This window comes from Melospiza georgiana, chromosome 3 (assembly GCF_028018845.1).
Source record: "Melospiza georgiana isolate bMelGeo1 chromosome 3, bMelGeo1.pri, whole genome shotgun sequence".
Lineage (NCBI taxonomy): Eukaryota > Metazoa > Chordata > Aves > Passeriformes > Passerellidae > Melospiza > Melospiza georgiana.
In genome coordinates, this window is record NC_080432.1 from 5,997,761 (window position 1) to 6,020,726 (window position 22,966).

Consider the following 22,966-nt stretch of genomic DNA (forward strand, 5'->3'; position numbering starts at 1 on the left):
AGGGTGCCCAGTGAAAGGGCAAGAGGCAGTGGGCATAAACAAATACAGATACAAATACAGTTTAACTCACTTCCTATACAGGAAGAGGTGCACAAACAGGAACCTTTATACCTGTGCAGACAGGCAGTATGGTAAAAGTAGCACAGCAGAAATATACATGAATAGTAGGAGGTTGAGAGCTGTGAAAATTAGGTGTATGTTCTTCATTAAACAGTCATTTTGAAATACCTTGGGATGCTACATGTTGGTTGTAGGTGCAGAAGAACAAGCTCACACATCTCAGCTGTAAAAATTAGGTGTTCTCCATTTTGCAAACTGTCTGGAACAAACAGATAGATCACTGTTAACTGTGATATTTCTACACTTCTGTGTTTAGCTATCACAGCTCTTTATATGTTTATTTCCTGGTTTTATTTCTCCATTAAAGTATTTCTCTTCCTATAAAGGGGTAAAGTGATAAGAGAGCTAAAGCCTTGTAATATTGGAGAAAATGCATCTTTTCATTATATGCATGGTATCTTTTCATTAACTGAGTAGTGAGTTTTAAGTGATCTATGTATACAGGTCAGACAATTCCTCAAGCTTCTGTGAAGACATTCATTAAAGGCTTTTGTGTTAGTTTTGGCCATTTTTGTTTCTTTTGTTTGGGTTGTACTTTTAGGGCATGATTTGGTGAAGCACATGAGATGCAAGGCACTGTTGTGAGGAGGACACAGCCAGTAGGAATGTGTAGCAGTCACTGCCAAGCTTTCCTCAGGCTGGCCAGTGGTTAATGTTTAATGGTTTTCCAAGTGAACTAACACAGAGGCACTGGTGGGGGCACTGGGCAGTCTGGCTGCTTTCTCCAGCAGCACACAGCTGGCCCAGACCTGCTGCTGGGCTTCACCCCATCTGAAGTCCACACTCTCTCCCTCTGTATGCAGCCTTTGGTCAGACTGGCTTGGGACAGAAACCAAACAACTCCATCTCACTGAGAATTCAAGTAAATTAATAGGAAGGATCCTCTCTGCTGGTCCTGTCTTCTCAGGACTTGGGGAGGTAGGAACTCCAGGTGTTTGATGGATCTCCATGAGTACTGGCCCTTCTCCACACATCACAGAGCTGTCCATGCAAGCATCCACCTCTAGTCAGGCTCATTTCAAAGGTCCTGTGGGAAGAGAATATTCCTCTTCACAGCCATCCCCCAATCATCTGGTTTAAAAAAGAACCTATTTCTTCAGGCTAGAAATGACCATGGAGAGCTGCTCCTTCCATAGGATGCTGCAATGCTGTGAGGTTTACTTTAAGGAGAGATCTAGTTGTTTTTTACTCCCTACAGCATGGTCATAGAGAAAACAGAATGACCCAGAGGTGTAGAGCTCAAGGATGGTTGTGAAACCCTCATCCTGGGAGGTTTCCAGGGGACCAAACAAGACCTTGGGCAACCTGCTGTAACTCCAAAGCTCTCCCTGCTGTGACAGGACTGTAGGATGGCTGCAGGTGAACTCTTAGAGGTCCTCTCTACCCCACATCACAGTTGATGATACAGGCTGATAGAGTGTGGCACAAACTGACCCAAGCCCACAGAACAGCTGTGGAGGGAGGCACCAAGTGCCACAGCAGATGGCATGAACTGTCGAGAAACAGGCTCTGAACCACTCATACATTCCATGCAGCCAGGAACATTTGCATTAGACTGCAATATCCCCTTTCCCCATTTTTAACCACGGCTTTGTCAGGAGTTTGTTTTATCCCTGCATGAATTCTAATGAATTTTAACCCCAAGAAGGATCCAATTTAATACCAGTTACTGGTGACCAATGAGACAGATTCATCCAACTCCAAGTGAATATTTCACCTGAAATGCTCCCTTAATTTGTCTGAATTATTTTGGCAAGGACCACACACCAAAGCTTTAGGCAGTCAGAGGTGTGGGGAGGTATTCTGGAATAAGTTTCTGTGACCAAAAACATCCTCAAAGCAGCATGAGGATTACTGACTAATGGCTAATGATTAACTTAGGGATTCAGCTGAGCCTTAATGATAAATGAAAAGCTCTACAATAATTTAAGAGAAATTAGGACTGGCATACAACATGACTTCAACACTCCGCCAGGAAAAGCTTTAAACTTTTCACTGAAGAGCTCTGAGAAGTGATCAATTTCTGCCATCCCAGGCTCGCTGGGATCCTTGTTCAAGCTGCAGTGCTGCGTGCCTAATCCGCAGCCCCAGCTCGGCACGTAGCTGTTGCTAATGCAGCTCTTACCAAAGCAGATCTGGATCAATTAATCCCTCCCGGCTGCAGCCGCTTGACACGGGAACAGAGTTTGGGGCTGCCCAGGCAGTGCTGCCAATGACTGCACCCCGCAAAGCAGACAGACCCCACGTGTAATATTCAGCCTGATTAATGAGAACTTTAATTACTCTTTTTAATGTAGATAACGGACAAATCCGTGCGTGTGTCTGTACCTGCAGCGCCGGTTTCCAGGCCCAGAGCAGCCTTGGTGACAGACTACATTTCCCAGGAGCCTGTTGAGTCGGAGTCTCTTGTGTCACTGCAGGAGGACCTGGCAGCTCTGCGGAGCCGCTCGGGCTGCTGCAGTTCCCGGTGCTGGCGCTGGAGAACCATGACCTTCCGCAGCTTGTCTCCTAAAGCACCCCGAGCTGACCTGCGCTAGGGCCCGCTCCTGCTGCGGACACAGCCGGGCAGGGTGGCTGGGTGCCCTCGGTTCATGTGAGATGCTAGATGTCACCTGCAGAAGAAGAGAGCAGCTTACCTCTTCCAGAGAGATGGCCCCGAGCCAGCAAATTCGCTCTGTCAGCCTGTGCAGCGGCTGTGGCAGAACTAGGTACAACTCACCGTGGTTTTCCGAGAGGGAAGGGGGGTCAGATTAACTTACGGGGGGCATCCCCGGATGCCTCATTCCTCAGTGTTCTGCTCCAGCAAATCTGCATTTCACTGTGCTAGTCGTGGCTGTTCCATAATCTAAGTGTTTTATGCCACCTGACTGTGGCTGGAGGGAGGGTTTTCCAGGATGAAATCTTTGCCTCGGAGACCGAAGGGCTGCAGTCATTATTAACTCAGTGCAGTTGTGACTAATTTAAGCTTTGCACTGGCTGGGTTTCCAGGGAAAGCCTGAAGAGGCAGGCAGATCTGTTGCCTAAGTTACTAGCAAGGCCTTATTCCTTCAGGAATTTACTTTTCATAGTCAATGAAGGTTAATCAAAGAAAAATCAACTCCTATGTTTCTGGTCACAGTGGAGATGTTTATAAAAATGGAGTCAGAAAACTGCTTGGTGAAACATGGAATAGAAGCCCACTGGCATCTGTGCATTACTGCTTTGTGACCAAGTAACTTATTTTGAGTATTTTTCAGCACTTTCTTTATAATTTCTACAGGCTCTTAAAGGCAGGTCAGTCACATTTCTCTAAGAATTTGTAACTTCTCAAGCTTTGTTAATCTTTAAACATGCATACCAAACTTAATGCACAAATAGACTGTAAACCTGCTGAGCCTTTGAGCAGTGAGTGCCTTCCCCTGGCACCTGATCCTGCTTTGGAAGGACCCTGGTGTGTCTCAGAGGTATCAAACAAAGACAAGCCCTGCTCCTTCCCTGCCACAGGCTGGGAAGGTCCATCACCAGGCACTCCTGGCCTGGAACTGAAATGAGGGCCACAGATACGTATCCATACTGTTTCAGGAGCTGTCCCGGCAAGCTGAGATCACCTTCACTGGGCACCAGTTATTTCAGTGAGAGAAATAACAGGCTAGACATTATTCCTGTGCCTGTATAATGAAAGCAAGCATGCTTTAGGGTGGTTTGTAGAACACATAGGTATGTAAGTTTGTAAGGGAGCCTGAAAGTATGCCAGCATTATGATGACCTCTGTGGGGTTGTTCCTGACCATAACATGTGCTGCCACTGTGCTGGACAGTGGCTGGACAGAATTGGAAAGACCACATGATCAATTGAGAGATATGACTGGTCTGTGTTCAGGGGGAGTAACTGGAATGGGATTTTTGATCTTGAGTCCCTCAGAAGGTACACATATTTGCATAACAAATCTGCAAAACTAAATATGGGAGAAAGTGTGTATGACAAGAATGTCATTTAGTTACTTGTGCCTAGAGCCACTTTTAACAGACCTGGATGAGAATTCTCCTTTTCTCCAGGGATCTCCTGGACCCTGTTGGGTACAGCCCCTGCTCCCTGCTGGTGCCTGCCCAGCCCCTCGGGCGCTGGCAGGGCGTTGTGGTGAGGCTGTTCCCGGCACGGGAGCTCGCCCTGCAGCCGCACTCCTATTCACGTGTGTTCCCGGCCCTTTGTTCCCAGTGACATTTCCCCTGGATCTCACGAAAACCCGGCTGCAGGTCCAAGGTGAAGCTGCGGCCGGGCCGGCGGTGCCGTACCGCGGGATGCTGCGCACGGCGGCTGGAATCGCGCAGGAGGAGGGGGTATGGAAGCTCTGGCAAGGAGCCACGCCGGCCGTCTACCGCCACATAGGTGAATATCTGCTGGTGATGGGACACGATGGGTCCTGCCTCCTGTGGCCAAGCCTTTTGGAGTGAGCTTGCCATGCTTTCTTGTACTTTAAATAAATCTGTGAGGAGTTTTCAGTCTAGCCCTGCAATCCCACTTTGAAATACACGAGATTTCAGATCAATAGCATCTCTTCCTTCCCTTTTCCAGTCCTTCATGGCCTTATTCTGGCTTCTGGGAAAACAAAATATAAGTTCTCTGTCATCTTTACATGAAGGTCTTGTTCAGGAAGTCCAGACACTCAGAGTTCTCAGAAGAATAAATGTCTCATGTGTGAGGGAAGTGGAGACATATTAGGAAAAGGATGGGAAAAATGATGAGGTTGGAAGCACAAGGGAAAAATACAATTGCTTAAAAGAAATGCATCAGCGGTTTGCCACAAGTAACAGCTTTCTGTGCTTTAGTTGGAAATACAGTGACAAGAAGAAACCTCAAAAGCACTTGTGGAGGTTTTGTGCTTGGCATCAGCCCAGAAGGAGGCGATGCAGTCCCATCTCCTTAGGGTGCAGGCAAAGCTGTGCTGCCTCCTGGCAGACTTGTGGCTCAGCCAGAGAGATTTTTTTGATGCTAAGATGCCCTGGGTCTCCCTCTGACACCAGGCAAACCCCTCACTTTCCCCATTCAGATCACAAACATGAGAGCAGTGACCAGTTGACCCAGGCAAGCTCTGGAGTGCCATAAACCAAGGTCTTGGTCTCTCTCTCATTTTGGCCTCCAGAAATGCAGACCCAAGAACTGTCTCCTGCTTTTGTTTCCCACAGTGTACACTGGTGTCCGGATGGTTACTTACGAACATCTCCGTGACTCCGTGCTTGGCAGGGCAGAGGGTGAAAGCTTTCCTCTCTGGTAATGTTGCATATTCATGCATATTTATGGCTTGCTTGGGGATTGTGCTTACTGTAGGAGACCTACAGCCCTATCTTAGCTCTAAAATGTATTTGATTTTAGAATGGGATTGATAAAATCTACTGCAAAATACTTGTCATGCCCAGTGCTGCAGGAAGGGGAACCTATGGATAATACTGAAATTTCTGATTTTACTAAAATAAACAGACCCATAAATTAACACAGTTCATCTGGTAGCAGTGGGAGAGTAAGAAAAGTTTTATATATCAGCAAGCAGTTTGGAATTTTAGGTGGGCATTTAGTTATAATACATGAAGCATCATCCTTTACTTGTGTACTTTGCCATCCTGCTTTTAAACCTTAAGCAAAGAGCAAAATGTAACCTTGTTTAGTTTTTTTTTTTTTCCCCCTCAGGTAAGTTTTAACCCTTTTTGAAAATTGACAGAAATATTACTGACTATTTAACAACCTGTAGCCACCACAATTATTACCTTTGCTTTTGCTGTTAATATATGGAATAACCATTTACACTTGTTCCACCTGGGTTGGGGTGCTGAACTCTTCAGCTTGAGCCCTGTGACCTGTGAGGATTTTCAGTGTATTCTGGAGCATAATTTCTCTCCATTTGGCAGGAAAGCTGTGGTTGGAGCACAATTTCTCTCCATTTGGCAGGAAAGCTGTGGTTGGAGGCATTTCTGCGGGTGCCATTGGACAGTTTTTTGCCAGCCCAACTGATCTGGTGAAGGTGCAGATGCAGATGGAGGGGAAAAGGAAGTTGGAAGGAAAGCCATTACGGTTGGTTCCTCTCAGAGCTGGTGTTTCTCCCCCTGTTACTGATCACTCTTTAGCCCAGGGTGTGTTGCTCTGTGTTTTCTGCCACCCCTTCTCCCCAGCTGCTCTGTGCCCTTTTACAGGGAGAGCACCCAATTGCTCTGGGCAGTTAAAGGGGGAGGGATTCAAGACCTCCTCCTTATTCCATTTGTACTCATCTTCTTTATTCTGATTTATTGGTCCCAGGGACCACAAACCCATCCTGTGTGCTGCAGCACATCCATGCCAGCACTGCACCATGGGGAGGGAAGGACACTTTTTGAAGATGGAAGAAAGCACGAGTGAAATGGCTCATGCAGGATGCATAGGCACAAGGAAGGCTGCCACACAGCAAGGCTTGAGACTCTTCTGCAAATACCAGGACATGCTGCTCCTTGCATTTCAAACTGCTGCCATCATTTGGTGTCACATACATTTTGTATCGTAACCCAGTGTGGGATTTAAGGCTTGTCTGCTGTTAGGGACCAGATCACTGCTTTGCAAGGCAACTGGTATCTCTAGTAAAATATTGTGGCATGAAAGTCAAATACAAATCCAAAAATGGATCTGGAGTGCCAGATCCTTGCATGGATAAGTTCCTAATCTTATGTGAGGACCCTGTGCAGCAAAGTACTGGAACATGCAAAGATTTCTCTGGGCCATCTACCCACAGGTTTCATCTTGATTTCAGGTTTCGGGGCGTGCACCACGCATTTCTGAAGATCCTGTCTGAAGGAGGAGTAAGGGGACTTTGGGCTGGATGGGTACCAAATGTCCAGAGAGCTGCTCTGGTGAATATGGGAGGTAAATGGAATAACTTGGCATGCAGCATTTTAGGCTCCACCAAAGCTTTAAGGAAAAGGAGCTCAGCTGCTCCCTTTGTCTTAGGGCCCTGTTTGGAGCACCCTGCAAGTGACCTCTGCCTCGTGCACCTGTGTTTTGGTCCTGTGGAAATCAAATGGCTTAGAAGTAACAATTTTTACCTGAATTTAAGGTAAAGTGAGCCAGAAGCTGAATGGGTCCCATGGCCAGCAAAGCAGGGACTTCACCAGCTTTGTGCCCAAGTGAGGTGAGCAGGGCACAAGTGAGGTGAGCCAGCAAAGGCAGCCAGGCTCACCCAGATCCAGATCCGTAGGGAAGTGTGTGGTGATGAGGCAGGTGTGAGACCAAGCCAGGAAGCTGAGCCAGCAACAGGGCTGGTGAGGGTCACCCAGATACAGCTCAGCATCATCTGCAAGGTAAATCAGAGCAGATGGGAGCAGGAAGGAGAATGTACTCACAGGTCTAAAGACAGGACTCGGGTGCCATAGCCCTCATTAAAAATGGGGGCAGAGTGCCAGCTGTGCCAAAGGCAGGAGCCTCAGTGGAAATGAACATCCTGTGCTGTGAACAGCACACAGCATTCACTCCTGACAGTGCTGATTTTTCTCATTATCCTCTTTACAGATCTGACCACTTACGACACAGTGAAACACTTCTTGCTTCTGAACACGACACTTGTGGACAACAGTGTGACTCACAGTGTCAGCAGGTGCCATATTCTCCAATTACCCCTTTTCCACTGTGGAGCATTTCCAGCCTTGCTGTCTTCATCTGCCTCTCTGTGCCAGCAGAATACCCCATTCTTTGATTTTGATACTGCTGATGAAATGCAACTTTAGAATTATTTTTTCCTTAGACAACATCACTTTATAGAAGACACAAGAGAAAGGATGCAACCATTGCTACAAAACTGCCGTCACTAGAAGTGCCTTGTTGGTACATTTAAACACCTTTGCTCTAATCTGTGGGAGCACAGTGATACAACTTCTGCAGAACATCCTCTTTTACTCTCTTAAGTGATGAAAAAATCTGCTTTATATAAACAATATTATAAATTGCCTATTGTGGGTCCTTCATCCCTGGCTCAGAACTGCACACAGAGGTGAGGGCAGCTGGCACTGGGAGGACATGTAAGCAAGAGCAGTATTAGTAAGCCTCCCAAATTGAGTTTATATTATGAGTTATTACTCATGATTTGATGATTACTGTTTTAATATATCTTTATTATAAGAGCTGGAACCACAATGCTGAAATTTTTATGACACATCTTGGTTTCTTCCTTAAGTATCTGTTGCTGTTGGCAGTGTCTGCTCTGGGCTGGTAGCAGCTGTGCTGGGAACTCCTGCTGACGTGGTCAAAACGCGGATAATGAACCAGCCAAGAGATAAGCAGGGAAGGTATGGACACTTCACAGACCACCTCAGCAGCCTATTGAAACCATGGGGCTGACTGATTTCACTGGGAGTGAAGTGCTAAGTTGATAATTTGCTCTTCATCATTCTAATCAGATGATTTTACTGATTTAGTAAATGTCTGGGGGGTGTTGTTGTGATGGCCACCTACTCCGAGGAGCTCACAAAAGCACTCTGGCTTGTAGAAAAATCTCACCACAAATTATTTTTATGAGGGGGATGTCTTATTTTTTTAATTGTGTATGTGTAATCCTAACACTGTTTGTTCTCTTTGCATGTTGCTAGAGGTCTGCTCTATAAATCTTCCATGGACTGCTTGATTCAGACTGTGCAGGGTGAAGGGTTAATGTCTCTGTACAAAGGCTTTATACCAACCTGGATGCGAATGGTACGTGCTTTTAAACTCTCTTTACGAGAACAATTGGCATGAAAATGTGAGGAGTGTGGATGCAGCCCTAGCCCTATGTAAAATTAAAATTTTTGTATGAAAGACATAATCATAGAATTGGTTTGGGTTCAAGAGACTTTAAAGATCATCTCATTCCAAACCCTCTGCCATGGGCAGGGACACCTTCCACTTGCTCAGAGCCCCGTCCATCCTGGCCTTGAACACTTCCAGGGATGGGGAGTCCAGGGATGGGGAGTTCTGCCTCTCTGAGCAGACAGAGGCTTGGGAACCTCTCTGGGAACCTGAGCGACATGAGACTGAACTTAAAAATATGATTTTTAAGAGGAGACAGTTTATTCTAATGGGCTTCTTTCTTGGGTTACTTTTGTTTTAAGCCTCTAACTTCAGTGTTTGCTTTCACAGGCACCCTGGTCACTGGTATTCTGGCTTACATATGAACAAATCAGAAGGCTGTGTGGAGTTACTTCTTTTTAAAACCTTCAGTATTCACAGAGAAGAGCAGTTAAGCTGAATTCTCATTCCACAGGGTAGTAGGATCACATGCATAGCTTGTTGCTCCAAATCCAGTCCTTACTGGTTGGGAACAGCCATGACTTAAGGACACTATTTGATTGTCAGACTCCTACATGAAATTTATATTATCCACAGGATAAAACTGTCCCAACAATACTTCAGCTACCAGCCAGCATCAGCTTTCTGAACCAGAAAACAGGAATAAAAAACATTCTATCAAGCAAATAGAACATAATACTGTCTGTTTGATAATGGAGATGGTTTCTATTGCTAAAAAACAAGAGCAGGTTGATCAATGCACTGAATAAGTTCTGTGGCTAAACATCTATAAAATTATTTGTGAATTTTTGTTGTTAATTTGCACACAGATCAAGAACTACCTCTCATTGGTTTGATATGTCAGCAAACCAAACCTGTAGTGCTAGGTATTAAAAAAGATAAAAGCAGTTACCTGATTCCAAATCTGCTTTGCACAAAAAGTGGAAGGGTTTGTGTTTCTCTTACTTCCCCAGAGACTGCCTGACCTCTCCACTCAACTCTTGAAGTAAGATCATGATTGAAATGCAGTCCTGTTCTCAGAAAATCAAAAGCCTGGTTTGTTCTGCAATGCTCAAAGGTCTCTAGATATTCCATAGGACCAAGGTGAACTACTTGTCCTGTGACAATCTCAGTGCTGATGTGGCAGGCTGGGTCATTTTCCATAGGAGTGTGCACTCTGCCCACTTTACATCTCAATGGAAATACAATGTTCTCTTCAATAATGCAAAAGGTTTGAACAAGAATGATTTATTTATTTTTAAACCTAAAGCCTTCCGGATTTCATAGAGAAGGAGACTACTGCTGTTTGTCACTAGGTTCACCTTTGGCAATCAAGGGTCAATAATGCAGTATTAAATGCAGCCGTGAGTAGATAAAACAAAGCTGGCTTTGATTTAGTAATATCTAGTAATTGAGTTAATGTAGAAAATGTGGCTCTTTGAATAAATACCCAGGATTTCTTCTAGTCTTTGCAGCCAGTGTCTCCAATGTGCCATTTTCTCACTGAACACAGTTCGGGTGTTTTCTTGGCTTGCTCTTGTTTTTTCTGATTATACTGTAGTTCAGTTGTGGCTGTGTGCATTTGGGGTGTGCTTCCAGCTTGGAAAACATTCATCTCACCATTATTAGGGAGTCACAGAACCACAGAATGGGGCAGGCTGGAAGGGAGCACAGTGGCTCATCTGGTCCCACCTTCCTGCTCAAGCAGGGTCAGCCAGAGCACAGGGCACAGGATTGCACCCAGCCAGTTCTGGAATATCCCCAGTGAGGGAGACTCCACAGCCTCTCTGGACAATCCACTCCAAGTCTCAGTCACTGCACAGTAAAGTTCTTCCTCATATTCAGGCAGAATCTCCTGTGCATCAATCCAACAGTTTTCTTCAGAAATCCTGGTATTTTTCTGTCATCCCAAGAAACAAATCCCAGTTCTTTCTGTCCTGTACTCCAGCACCAGCAGTGACAAAGCAGCAAAGCTGCTGCTTCAGTTCCATCCCAAGCACTCCTGCCTGCCCTCCTGTTAGCGTGATAAGCCAGTGACGGATACACAGCTTTACCTTTCTCACAAGACAGAATAAGTACTTTTATCATACAATCATAGAACAGTTGGGGTTGGAAGGGACCTCTAAGATCAGTTCCAACCCCCTGCCATGGCAGGGACACATTCCACTATCCCAGATTGCTCCAAGCTCCATCCAACCTGGCCTTGGGACACTTCCAGGGATTGGGAATCCACAGCTTCTCTGGGCAGCCTGTTCCTGTGTCTCACCACCCTCACAGGGAAGAATTTCTTCCTAATATCCAATCTAAATCTGTTCTCTTTCAGTTTGAAGTCATTCCCCCTTGTCCTGTCACTCCAGGCCCTTGTAAAAAGTCCCTCTCCATGTTTCTTGCTGGCTCTCTTCAGGTACTGGAAGGCCACAATCAGGTCCCCTTGAAGCTTCTCTTCTCCAGGCTGAACAATCCCAACCCTCTCAGCCTTTCCACGAAGGACAGCTGCTCAACCTCTCTGATCATCAGAGCCAGTATATTAATTATAAGCAGTGTGTAAAACCACTTTTAGCTTGCATTCCTCAAAGTTGCCTTAAGCTACTTTTATGGGCACAAGCTTGTGAAAAATCACTGAAACTCTAAGTTTTGTTAGAATAACCTTGATACACTTCAATTAATAAAGCTTGAAAGAAGAGAGGTCTATTGATGAAACTGGATACAAGGAGTGCACAATTTATGGACCACAAAGACATTCTGCAGAAAACAGCAGACAACAAAGAGACTAACAAAGACTCAGTATGTGTGCTGTAAAGTCCCTAGCTGGGAAAAAAGATAATAAAGAGAATGAAGAATTTAGACTAATTTGCAAAAGTGAGAAATCAATATCCAACAGAAGACAGAATACTAATTAATGAACAAGAATTCTGTAATTTAGAGCCAGTGAATATTAATTTGCTTGCTAAAAGCACATATATAAATAAACATAAAAGTTCTGTATCTGCATCTGTATAGAGATCAGGATTTTGTCAGCCAGACCCACAGGACCCTCTCTTGGTGAAGAATAAAGTAATGCCTGACACGCTAACACTAAAAAGACAGAGGGTTTATTTATCCCAATGATTTCACAGGATTTGGTGTCACTCAATTTGGTGTCACTTGTAAACTTGCTGAGGGTGCACTTCAACCCTTCACCTATGCAATTAATGAAGATACTAAATAACACTGGTCACAAACGGACCCTTGAGGCACAGCTCAAAATAAAAATGACAAAAATGCCTCGTAAAAATCACGTAGTGAAAAACTTCTTTAACTCTTAATAAATCTCAATTGTTAGCGGTTCCCGACGGGTGCCTGGTGCGAGCTCCCCGCCCTCACGCCGCGGCTGCCGCCCTCACACCACGCCCCGCCCCAGGCCGCCGCTGGCCAATAGCCGCCAAGCTCCGCACGCGTGTCCCGCCCTCTGCGCCGCTCTAACCAATGGGAGCTAAGCGGGCTCGGCGCGCTCTCCCTCTCATCCCGCCCCCGCCGTCCCGCCGCCACCCGTCCCTCGTGGAGCGCTCCACCGTGGGCGAGGGCAGCGCCGCCCGGCTCTGCCCTGAGTCCCGCGACGCCCCGGACATAATTCCGTAACCCTCCTCTTAGTGGCGCCTCTGCGCACTCTTAGCGTAGCAGGAGCGGCCCCACGTCTCAGCTGGCTTGACCTCTCCTTTTCCCCTTTCGCTTCGCGCCGCTCTCCACCCCACCGAGAGGATCGAAATGGACTCGGCCGCTGGGGCAGCCGCTAACGGCTCCCCGTGGGTCACGTGGGCGGCGCGTGCTCTATATGAGGCCAAGGGGCGGAGGGTGAGGCGATCATTCGCCTCGTGCGGAGGGCGGAGGCGGGCGAGGTGGCTTCGCGATGAGCTCTGGGCCGGGGTCCCTCGGCCGCGGTGATACCGTCACCCTGCGCGTCCGCGCCGTGGGTCTGTACCCCGAGGTGCCCGTCCTGCGGCTGTGGGGGCTTCTGGGGGAAAGCAAGGCTGACTATGCTCTCCTGTACCGCGAGATCCAGGCGGCGGCAGGGCCGCGCCTGGCGGCCCGCCCAGAGCCCGGCGGGCTGGGGGCCAGCGAGACCAGGCTGTGCCCGGGAGACATGGCGCTGGTGGAAGTGTTGGGTGTGTGGTACCGCTGCTGTGTGGTGAGTTGTAGCGCCCAGGGGTACCGTGTTTTCCTGCTGGACGAGGGGTACGTGGTGACCACGTCTGCCTATTACCTGGCCCGGGGCTGCGCAGAGCTGTTCCAGCTGCCCCCGGAGGTGCTGGGCTGTGTCGTGGCCGAAGTCATGCCCTGCCACAGTAACGAGGGGACAGCAAGTGGGGATTCACCCGTGTCCAAGTGGACCGTGGAGGCGATGGAGTTCCTCAGCTTCCTGCAAGGCAAGGAGGTGTCTGGTGTGGTGCAGGAGGTGATAATGCCGCAGGTCATCGTGCTCGAGCTGCCCCAGCTCGTGGCTCAGATGCAGCAGCTGGGCCTGGCCAAACGAGTCTCTCCCAGCTGCTTCTACCAGGTGCTCAGGCGCTGCCTGCCCTCTGGCCAGTTAAAGAAGCAGCTCTGTCAGCAGCCTCCAGCGTGTTCCCTCGGAGCTTTTGCAGTTCCACAGCTTGTCCATGTGTTGCTCTCATACCAGCCTCTGTCACCTGCCTTGGATTACTACTACCCTCAGCTTCAGTTGGATGTGACAGAGCCTGTCCTAGTGACCCATGTCTCGGACCCACACCACATTTACTGCCAGCTGCAGTGCCTGTCACAGGAGATCTGTTGCCTTTCTGAGACCATGTGCCATGCTTATGACCGGTGGGAGCAGGACTTACTGCCCAAAGTGGGCTCGCCCTGTGCTGCCCGTGGGATGGATGGCCAGTGGTACCGTGCCATTCTGCTGGAGCTCATTGCTGGGGAGCAGGACCAGCATGCAGCTCTCGTGATCTTTGTGGACTATGGCAAGAAGGAGACTGTGAGCAGAGCGAACCTGCGCCATTTGCCTGCCGAGTGTTTCCGCATGCCTGTGGTCACTTACGCGTGTGCTCTTCAGGGTGTTTCGGATGGGGGCTGTGGCTGGTCCTCGCTGCAGGTTGATTTGCTGAAAGCGCTGGTGCTCGGCAGAGGAGTGAGTGCTCACATCAAAGCCTTTAACTCCTTTGAGCATCTCTATTATGTGACTCTCTATGGGGAAAATGGTGTTGATTTGAACCATCTTTTTGGGTCTCAGGCTTGCTGCCTGGCCAGCAGTCATGTGAGCCAAACTGAGGATCCTGAGCAGTTGGAAGTAGAGGAATCCTTAGTTGAAGAGTTGGGATTGCCACCAGAAGCACCTCCTGTTTTAGCCCATGGAGATTTGGCTGCTGCTGCTGGTGTGTATCTGAAGACCTGGACATTGTACAGTGCACAGGTCTCACACCTCCAAGACCCATCTGAGTTCTGGCTGCAGCTCCATGAGTATTACCAGCTCTTCAGGCAGCTGAGGCAGAGCATGTGGAATTTTTATTCCCATTCCACAAAGCTGGATGGTGCTGGGTGGGACCCACAGCCTGGATCCCTTTGTTGTGCCAGTGGGAACGAGGGTGTCTTTTATCGAGCAGTGGTTACCAGGGTGCTGGACACTGGGGTGGAAATACACCTGGTGGACAGAGGCAGTACAGAAACTGTGGATCTGTGTGCTGTGAAGGAGCTGCTCCCTCGGTTCAGGGAACTGCCTGCTTTAGCCCTGAAGTGTTGTTTGGCAGGTGTCTCCCCTCCAAGAGGGAGTTGGAGTGAAGCTGCTGTGTCTGCATTCAGGGAGATGGTACTGAACAAGGAGCTAAAGGTTTGGTTTTTGAATGTGCAGGGTGACAAATATATGGTTGAAATTTTTGACCAGTCCCAGTTAGGAGAGGGAAGAGTAAGTAAACTCATGGCCCAGGGGGGTTATGCTAAGTACCAGAGGTATGAAATACCCAAGACTTGCAAGAAATCAGATGAGTCTGTGACACAGGCCTCTCCCCTAGTGTGTGCTGCAGAGGAAAGCCAAGTAAACGCAGAGAAGAGGCTCAGAGAAGAATGCAATCTAAAGAGCAATGATAGAATATTTGATTCTCACATGGGTGTGGTGGTCAGAGAGAGCCCTATTGCAGCCTTTCATAATTCTAAAAATAGTGAATCTCTTCTTTCTCGAGACTATGAGGGTAAGGAAGATCTGCACACCTCTTTGAGGCAGAACTATGTGGAAATTAAGCCAGGCTCCTCTTGTGGAGGCCATTTAGAAGTGGGAAGTACAGTTCATGTTATTTTGTCATATGTTGAGAGTCCCAGTTGTTTCTGGTGTCAGTTAAGTAGAAATTGCCAGGACCTTGAGATACTAATGGATGAAATTCAGGAGCATTGCAAGAATTCATCTAAGCCACATGTTTGGCCAAATCTTGTATGTTTAGCCCAGTACTCAGAGGACAAGAAATGGTACAGGGCTTTAATAGTTAGTGAAGGAGTTTGTGCAGAGAAAGTAGAAGTCATCTATGTTGACTATGGCAACAGAGAGCAGGTGTGCCTAACGAAGCTGCGAGCAATTAACGAACGATTCCTTAGATTAGAGGCTCAGGCATTCAGGTGCAGCCTTTACAACTTAATCCAACCCAATGGTCAGAATCCTTTTGCTTGGGATGAAGAAGCAATTCGGGCCTTTCGTCAGTTTGTTGTCGATTCGTCATCTGACCTTGACCTAAAGTGTACAATCTTTGCCTTGGCTTCAATAAATAGGGACCTGTTTAACATTGTAGATCTAATCACACCTTTTCAGAGTGCTTGCCAGTTTCTCACTGAGAGGGGTGTAGCCAGACCTTTGTTTCCTCAAAAGCATCTGGAATCTTTGGTCCAGCTTCACTCTTTCTATTATTCTAGTCACGGCATCAAAATTGGGAGTGAGGAAGATGTTTATGTTACACATGTTGAGAATCCATGGACATTTTACTGCCAGCTGGAAAGGTGTGGAGATACCTTGGCACAGCTGGCTGATAACATTGCTTCCCTGAGTGAGACAGTGGCCGGCTCAGGATCCTTGGGGAAGTCTGGGACCTTGTGTCTGGCAAGGTACTCTGACAGTCAGTGGTATAGGGGAGTAATTATGGAAAGACAGCCTAAGGCTAAAGTCTTCTTTGTGGATTTTGGGAACACAGAGACAATAGAGACAGATGATCTGCTTATTTTGCCCAATGATGCTTCTGATATCTTGCTTGTGCCAATGCAGGCCATAAAGTGTTCTGTGTCTGATGTATCATCTGTTTCCAAGGAAGCTGCAACATGGTTTAAGGAAGCTGTCCTGGAAAAGAGATTAAAAGCAATAGTGGTAGCAAAGGACTCTGATAATACATTGCTGGTTGAGTTGTTTGATAGAAATACTCAAATTAATACAAAACTGAAAGAGCTGAGCGTAAACAGTACAGGACTGCGTGGTCGTGTACACAATGAGACTTTGTGCACTGGAAATACAAATGTGCCTGAGAGGAATGAGACTGCAGGGTCCCCTTTCAGTGCAGGCAGGCCTCTTGAAAGAAGAAAATGTCGACCTGAAGCCCAGCAAGAGCAAGGGAGCAGAAGACACTTCAAAGAAGTTGTAAACCTTTTCCAGCACTCTGTGAAGGGTCGTGTGGCAGCTGGATTGCTAGAACCTAATGAGGTGCTTAGCAGTAAGAACAATCCAGTCTTGCTGAATAAAGTAGGGGAGGAGTCTCTGCTCTTTTCCCAGATGGATGCACTGTCAGATACTAAGTCTGATGCTGAAGGCAGGTGTATAATGCTTAAAAATGCATCTGATCTGCCTCCACAGAAGATAGTGCCAGCTCTTAAAACCTTAGTGTATGTGTCTTACGTCAGTGACCCCCAGGATTTTTATGTTCAACTGGGGAGTGATGAGGTTCAGCTTAACAACATTTTGGAAAGTTTAAACAATGGTAAATCAGTGAAAGACCCTTGTGGACAGCTTTTCCAAGCAGGAGATTTAATCAGTGCTGTTTATTCAGAAGACAGCCTGTGGTATCGAGCTGTAGTAAAAGAGAAGACTTCTGACAATTCAATAAGGGTACATTATATTGATTATGGTGACACTTCTGTGATCAGTGTTGATCAAGCACGCAGGCTCCCTAAGAACTTGTCATCTATTCCAGCAATGAGCATTCACTGCTTTCTAGGTGGACTCAAATGCAAAAAAAATGCTGGCTGGACAGAGAAAGCAGTGTTTTACTTCACCAAGAGAACAAGTGAAATCCTGCTGTCGTGTGAATTTGTAAAGAAGGTTGGGGATAAATGGGAAGTTATACTCAGTGACCATCAAGGTATAATAACAGTGGATTTAGCTGATAAGGATCTTGCAAATAGAGAAAGACTTTTCTCAAGAAGGAAAATTGACAGAAGAGAGAACCATGATATGATCACTGGCTGTGAGTCTTTGCCTCCTCAGGTACAAAATGAGACTTCCTGTGTAAGTGATTGTAAATCGTTTATCTGGAAATTTCCAGAGGCAGGTCAGACTTTAAAAATTTACGTCACAGTAGTAAATAGTCCAGGATATTTCTGGTGTCACCGTGCTGATACCAAAGACGTGAGCTACATCGAGAAAAAAATAGAGGAAGCTGAAAAGCTTGGACTAAGCTCTCTGAATGATGGCAAGTCTTGTATTAAAAGTGGAGATATTTGTCTAGCAAAGTACAGTCAGGATGGGTGGTTCTACAGAGCTCAGATCAGCAGTGTGAGTGATGACAGTGTCGTTGTCAGACACGTGGATTACGGAAGCGAGGAAAACGTCAGGCTGGAGATGATCCGACAGATGCCATGTGAACTGCTCAGAGTACCCGGGCAAGCTTTTGCTTGCTGTCTCTCAGGTTTCAGTCCCCCAGATGGCTCATGGCTTAGTGAAGCAAATAAGAAGTTTTATGATATGACTGAAAACCTTGTATTAGAAGCTGAAGTTGTAGAAATTTGGGAAAATAAAGATTCTGAAGTCCCTCTGTGTGTTGTCAAGCTGGAAGCTTCTGGCAATAGTATTAATGAAGAGATGAAGCCATTTTGGAAGGCTAACAAAGAAACTGATGACAGTGATTTCTCAAACCTTTGCAACCCCCTAAAGGAAAACAGAAGTTCAGACAGCAATTTGGGTCTTTGTCTCAACAAAGAAAGTACTGCTCCTTGTGGATTAGCTCAGGAAGAAAGTCAAAGTGCCTTATTTTGTTCTGATCCTTTCCTGGGTGTAACTTCTGAATGCTTAGAAACTGCAGAAGCAAATGTGTCAGTGGGAGCTGCCAGTGGGAAGGCTGATGGTGGATGTGAAATAGGAGAGCATGAGAACAGTTTTGATAAAGAGAGACCTCTGTCTGAAGGTGACAGTGATAACACTGTGCTGCTAGAACCAATGAGAAACTGCAGCCCTCACATTGTGGGCAATGGAATGAAAGCTGAAGAGCAAGACCTGTCTGAAATACTGTTTGGAGAGGAGGCTGAGCTGAAAGCAGAAGTGGCAGGCAGTGCTCCAGCAGCCAGCCTTTTCCTAGGAGAGGAGCAGGAACTGCAGAGATTGCCAGTGCTCCAGGCACAGCCATCTGCAAGCAATGGAATAGAGACTTTAGGACAACTGGGTCCATTAGAAATGCACTTACCATGTGATGATCTAAATGAGCTCCTACAGGGGCTAGAGGGAGTTATGGAAAAGCCCTCCTGTGGTGAGGGAACAAAGGAAGCACTGGAAGCCAAGTCTCTGGAAATGCAGGCAGCGTCAGGCAGTGAAACAAGAGAGACGGTGTTGAAGCAGGAATTGCTGGTGCTGCCAGATGTGAGGGAGGAGACAGGGCAGTTGATAGCTCTGAATTCTCTTGAAATTTTGCCATTACTTAATGAGAAAGAAAATCTGGTGCCTCCAGTTAGTGACAGAGAGAAGTCAGTGGAGCTGATTCCATCTGATGTTCAGCCTTCTTTGCGAGAGGAGACCAAGAAACTGCAAGCAAATTTGTCTGGAATTCATGAAGCAGAAGCTATGCTAGATGATTGGATGGAAGCAGACCATCCTTCCCTAAGGCTGTCATCATCTGGTGGTAGACCTGAGAAAGAGCTGCCTCAGAAGATGCATGACAAGCAATTGATGCTAGGAGCCAAATTTGAGCCCTTTCTGGAACTGGTACTGCCTAATGCTCAGCCTCCTGAGGAAGACAGGGAGGAAGATTTGTTAGGGCTGGAACATGCTGTGCTACAGAGTTCTCCAAGTAGTGGAAGTCAGTTTTCATTTCTTTCAAAAGACTCAGCAAATCAAAGGCCCGTTTTCTCTGTGAAATCATGTGACTGTAAAGTTGAGAAACATAAGGGGTGGCAGAAGAAGAAAGATGACTCTGTGGAAGAATGGATGGAGCAAGACTTGACTGACTCATTTAAAGAGAATGAAAATATGTGTGTTCAGTCTTTAGGCTGTAAGCCTGGGGAAGACAAAAAGCAAAATGAGAACTTGGCTGACTGCAGTGCAGGTAAAGTATCTGATTTTAAAGGGTTAAATAATCAAAACGTTGTGCCATTCAAAAATGAGAATAACTTTCTTGTAAAAAACCCCAACTTTTATTCCCTAATAAGTTATTTTGTTAGTGTTCATGTTTTGATGAGTTAAGGACAGCAGACTGAGTTCAGTTTCTCATGGGTAATGTGACAGTCTCAGCAACTAGTCTTACTGGGGAAGATTAATGATTTTGAGTGGAAATCCATTCTGAACATGAAGTGCATTTGCCAGATTTGTTTGGGATGACAAATTTTTAACTTTCAAATATCAAGTAGTTTGGAGGGAGTGGGGCAGCAGTGTTTGAGGTATCTGAGATTTGATTTTTGAGGGGTTTTTATAGGGTTGATTTTTGTGGGGTTTTGTGAGTTTGGTTTTTTCTTTTTTTTTTCCTTCCTCCTCCATTGCTAACTTACCATTTCTTGTAGCACACCATGACTATCCTTGTAATCTGAAGGGCTTTGCTGTTGGTTCCAAATGTGTGGTGTGGACTTCTCTCAAATGGTGTGATGCTCGCATTTTGGAGGTATCTGAGAAGGGTACCAAGGTAAGTGTGGTTTGAATACTCCTTCTGCACTCTTAGGATCTCGTCCTTCTTTAAACTCTTAGGTAAATATTTTTCAAAAATTTTGTTACAGAATTTAAGTATTTCAAGGGCTGATTCTGAATTTACAGACTAGAGAGAAACAGTGGTGTCTCAAATAGAGTTGATGATAAATGTCAACACTTGATGTTCCTTTCACATCTTATTCTCTTGTATTGACTGGGAATACTGAAGGATCTCACTCCAGTTTGAGGCACACATGTGTGTGATTCTGTCTGGCCTTAAGTTAGTGTTCTGCAGTGGAGCTGTGTTACCATTACATGCTCATGAAACTTGCCATTATTTTATTGGTATTTTGAGGAGTTAGTGCTAGATCAGTAGGAACTTGGGAAGAAATTCAAACTATACTGCAAGTAATAATGAATCCACAACTATTACTGCTTCAGTGAAATGTGTGTTGCAAATCCAAGAGGTCATTACATAAAAGCATCCTTTTGAAAGATTAAATGTCTGAGATTGTGCAAGCCAGCTCTAGTGCTGGTAGATCCCTTGGGTGTCTAAAACTAAGCTCAGGTGCATTCAGATGAGAGGCAGTGTCAGGGATTATCCTGTAATGATATCCCTATTCACCAGCTTCCTTCTGGTTCTGATCTAGTAGTTGTTTTGCAGCCCTTTTCTCACTATGCTTGGGTTAGGAGCCCAGAAGAGCCTTGAGCTGCCTCAGTCCCTACATTCAGTTTTATTGGAGATCAGCTTGTTTTTCTTTACAAGATCCAGACTTCTCAACACCTTCCCTGAGGCACAGAGTCCTCAGCTGTGTTTTCCTACTGCTGTGTCTTGCTTGTAAGTGTATTGCTGCTGTGCTAGATCTCCTTTGGCTCTGTCTGTACAGGTTTTGAACCTCTGCAGTGGCAATGAGGAGATTGTGCATCCTGAGAATGTCTGGAACGGGATTCCTGACGGGGCTCGCAGATCATCTGAGGTACGGCAGTGTGGTACTGGGCTGGGCAGGACAGGGCAGGTTTTTAGAGAGGCTGCTAGCAAATTGCTAAGTCATGAAAAATACTACTATTGTGGAGTAATTCGGAAGGAATAATAAGGTTGTCACCAGTGTTCTTCATGAAGGACCTACCAGTGGATGAAAAACTCATCCACTCATCCAGAGTTCAGGTCATGAGCCATGTTGCTGGTGATGATAACAGCATGAATTTCCAGTTTGTTCTTCACACGCAGCCTTTGTATCCAAGTGAAAAGTGGGCAGAAGACTAATGTAGTGAGTTATAAGGGAGGAAAACAATAGTAAATAGGAGTCCAGTAAGAAGTTAGTCTAGTACTAAAGGAAGCACCTCAATGGAAGTCGTGGCAATAGTGCCAGCTTCCTAACAGGATCCCTTTTTGTGTAGGCATTTACCCCTGCAACAGAAAACTTGCAGTCCTTACCAGAGGAGTCCTTACTTCAAGGTAAGTCTGCCTCAAGGCCCCACATGGGTTGTGTACTCTGTGTTTGAATGGTTTCTAATTTTCTAGGAAATGCTTTATTTTAGAAAATACGTTTGAAACACTAATTTGAGCTTATGTAGTTGATACTGCTGGGGTTTTCTTGATGGCATTACGTTATTTATGTCAGTTTAAGGGTGGCTACATGGAATGAAAGCTGCTACTGTGTCTGGATTACAAACCAATTTAGTATTTATTTATTAATCTAATGAGTTGAGCCTCTTGGAACAGCTGGGGTGGTTGACCTAAGTTATAGATTGTGGCAGGGCTTTGAGTGTTGCCATCAGCAAGTTCTTGGTCATGTTTCTGAGGCAATGTGAGCAACTGCTAGGCAGACTCTGTTTAGCATTTGGGTGCCCCAGTTCCACAATGTATAAATCTAAATCCATACTAAGACCATTTTAGTTGTTGTAAGGATAGTTTGTAAAATAGTACATCTTTACCAGTAACACTTCAAAAATTTTAAGTAACAATAAACACCTCTTAAGTGTACCAAATAAATAGTACAGGCTTTTTTTGTTTATATGCTATTATGGAACTGTAAAGCAGTTCTGTTTGAAAGGGGCCTTTCCTGGTGGTGAAAGCAGGGCCAACTTAGATCAGGTTGTTAAAGAAAAACCTTACTGCCAGTTCTGGAATCTGTCCAAGAATGGAGACTCCAAAACCTGTCTGGGCAGTTTGTTTCTGTGGCTGTCTGATGAAGACTAAACTGAGTTGAAGTGGGGATAGTGTTTGTGCTTTCAGGTGTTAATTGGTGATTGTATTTCAGTATAACTACTGGTTTATGGCTAACAGATTAGGAAGCTTGCAATGGAGATTGGGTTGCCTGTTGAGCAAGAAAAAGATAGTTAAAGAATTTGATAAAATGTTAAAACGGTCAATCTACAAACTCTCTCCCAAAATTGCATCCCTCAAATGCAGGATTATTCTTGATTTTGTGGATTATTTTCTGTTCTTGAACGCTTTGCATGGAGTTAGTGTGTGCAGGAAAGGTGAGTCAGGGTCATGCACCCACATGTCACAGAGCTGGAACTGCTGCACACACTGCCACTGCCTGGAAAGGCAGTTTGAGTAGGAGGAACTCAGGGTGCAAAACCTCCTGCAGTGGTTTATGCCAAGCCCACTGAGGGATGGAATAACTTGAACTCATAACTGAAATCTGAGAGCACTGCTGCTTCATCTTCTGCTGTTTCAGCTGTTTTATCTTTGTATAATAAGTGTAGTCTTTTAACATGGTCCAGTATGTCAGTAGTATTTAGTCTGAAGCCCTTTTGATCTTTAAGCCCTTATACACATTTATAGAAACATCTTGATGGGTCTAATCTGTGTTTATTCCTTATAGAAAAGCAAACTGGCTACAGTAGCAATTTAGCTGAAGATGCTCATGTCCTCCAGCAGTGCTGAAACCAAGTGGCACGTTGACCACATGAAACTGAATAAGTGCCTCTGTGTGAAATGTCCCATGAAAATGTGTTTGTGGGAACAAAAATACCAGCAGAGTATTGAGTGGCTTATTTTTTCTACCTAGCTGACCA

At 45.8% G+C, this 22,966-nt stretch overlaps 2 protein-coding genes across 5 annotated transcripts; both read left to right on the plus strand.

The window, feature by feature from the left end:
* The first annotated feature begins 2,725 nt into the window (after positions 1 to 2,725).
* Positions 2,726 to 10,345, plus strand: SLC25A27 (solute carrier family 25 member 27). Of its 4 annotated transcripts, none has more exons than XR_009114235.1 (9): positions 2,726 to 2,828; positions 4,315 to 4,485; positions 5,283 to 5,367; positions 6,040 to 6,162; positions 6,869 to 6,981; positions 7,066 to 7,171; positions 7,624 to 7,708; positions 8,285 to 8,396; positions 8,697 to 8,784. XR_009114235.1 is itself a non-coding variant. In XM_058019846.1 (9 exons), exons 1-9 carry the CDS (start codon positions 2,726 to 2,728, stop codon positions 9,292 to 9,294), a joined length of 948 nt encoding a protein of 315 aa, XP_057875829.1. In that variant the 3' UTR covers positions 9,295 to 10,345. The 4 variants fall into 4 exon arrangements, 3 of the variants coding, with proteins under 3 accessions (XP_057875829.1, XP_057875830.1, XP_057875831.1); XM_058019846.1 differs by lacking the exon at positions 7,066 to 7,171 and adding an exon at positions 9,223 to 10,345 and having other exon boundaries at positions 8,304 to 8,396; positions 8,697 to 8,799; XM_058019847.1 differs by having other exon boundaries at positions 8,304 to 8,396.
* A 2,412-nt stretch (positions 10,346 to 12,757) lies between these two features.
* On the plus strand, positions 12,758 to 22,835 carry TDRD6 (tudor domain containing 6). Its single transcript, XM_058021430.1, has 5 exons — positions 12,758 to 19,367; positions 19,819 to 19,937; positions 20,827 to 20,916; positions 21,338 to 21,395; positions 22,774 to 22,835. The coding sequence occupies exons 1-5, from the start codon at positions 12,758 to 12,760 to the stop codon at positions 22,833 to 22,835; spliced, it is 6,939 nt and encodes a 2,312-aa protein (XP_057877413.1).
* Positions 22,836 to 22,966: the final 131 nt, after the last annotated feature.

What these genes read in the sequence shown, in the direction of transcription:
- SLC25A27 (XM_058019846.1), top strand. Translation starts at nt 2,726, where the DNA reads ATGTCACCTGCAGAAGAAGAGAGCAGCTTACCTCTTCCAGAGAGATGG. An exon ending in GGTGAAAGCTTTCCTCTCTG is followed by an intron (nt 5,368 to 6,039) that starts GTAATGTTGCAT and finishes TCCATTTGGCAG; the next exon opens with GAAAGCTGTGGTTGGAGGCA. An exon ending in TACCAACCTGGATGCGAATG is followed by an intron (nt 8,800 to 9,222) that starts GTACGTGCTTTT and finishes TTGCTTTCACAG; the next exon opens with GCACCCTGGTCACTGGTATT.
- TDRD6 (XM_058021430.1), top strand. Translation starts at nt 12,758, where the DNA reads ATGAGCTCTGGGCCGGGGTCCCTCGGCCGCGGTGATACCGTCACCCTG. An exon ending in TATCTGAGAAGGGTACCAAG is followed by an intron (nt 19,938 to 20,826) that starts GTAAGTGTGGTT and finishes CTGTCTGTACAG; the next exon opens with GTTTTGAACCTCTGCAGTGG. An exon ending in AGAGGAGTCCTTACTTCAAG is followed by an intron (nt 21,396 to 22,773) that starts GTAAGTCTGCCT and finishes TATTCCTTATAG; the next exon opens with AAAAGCAAACTGGCTACAGT.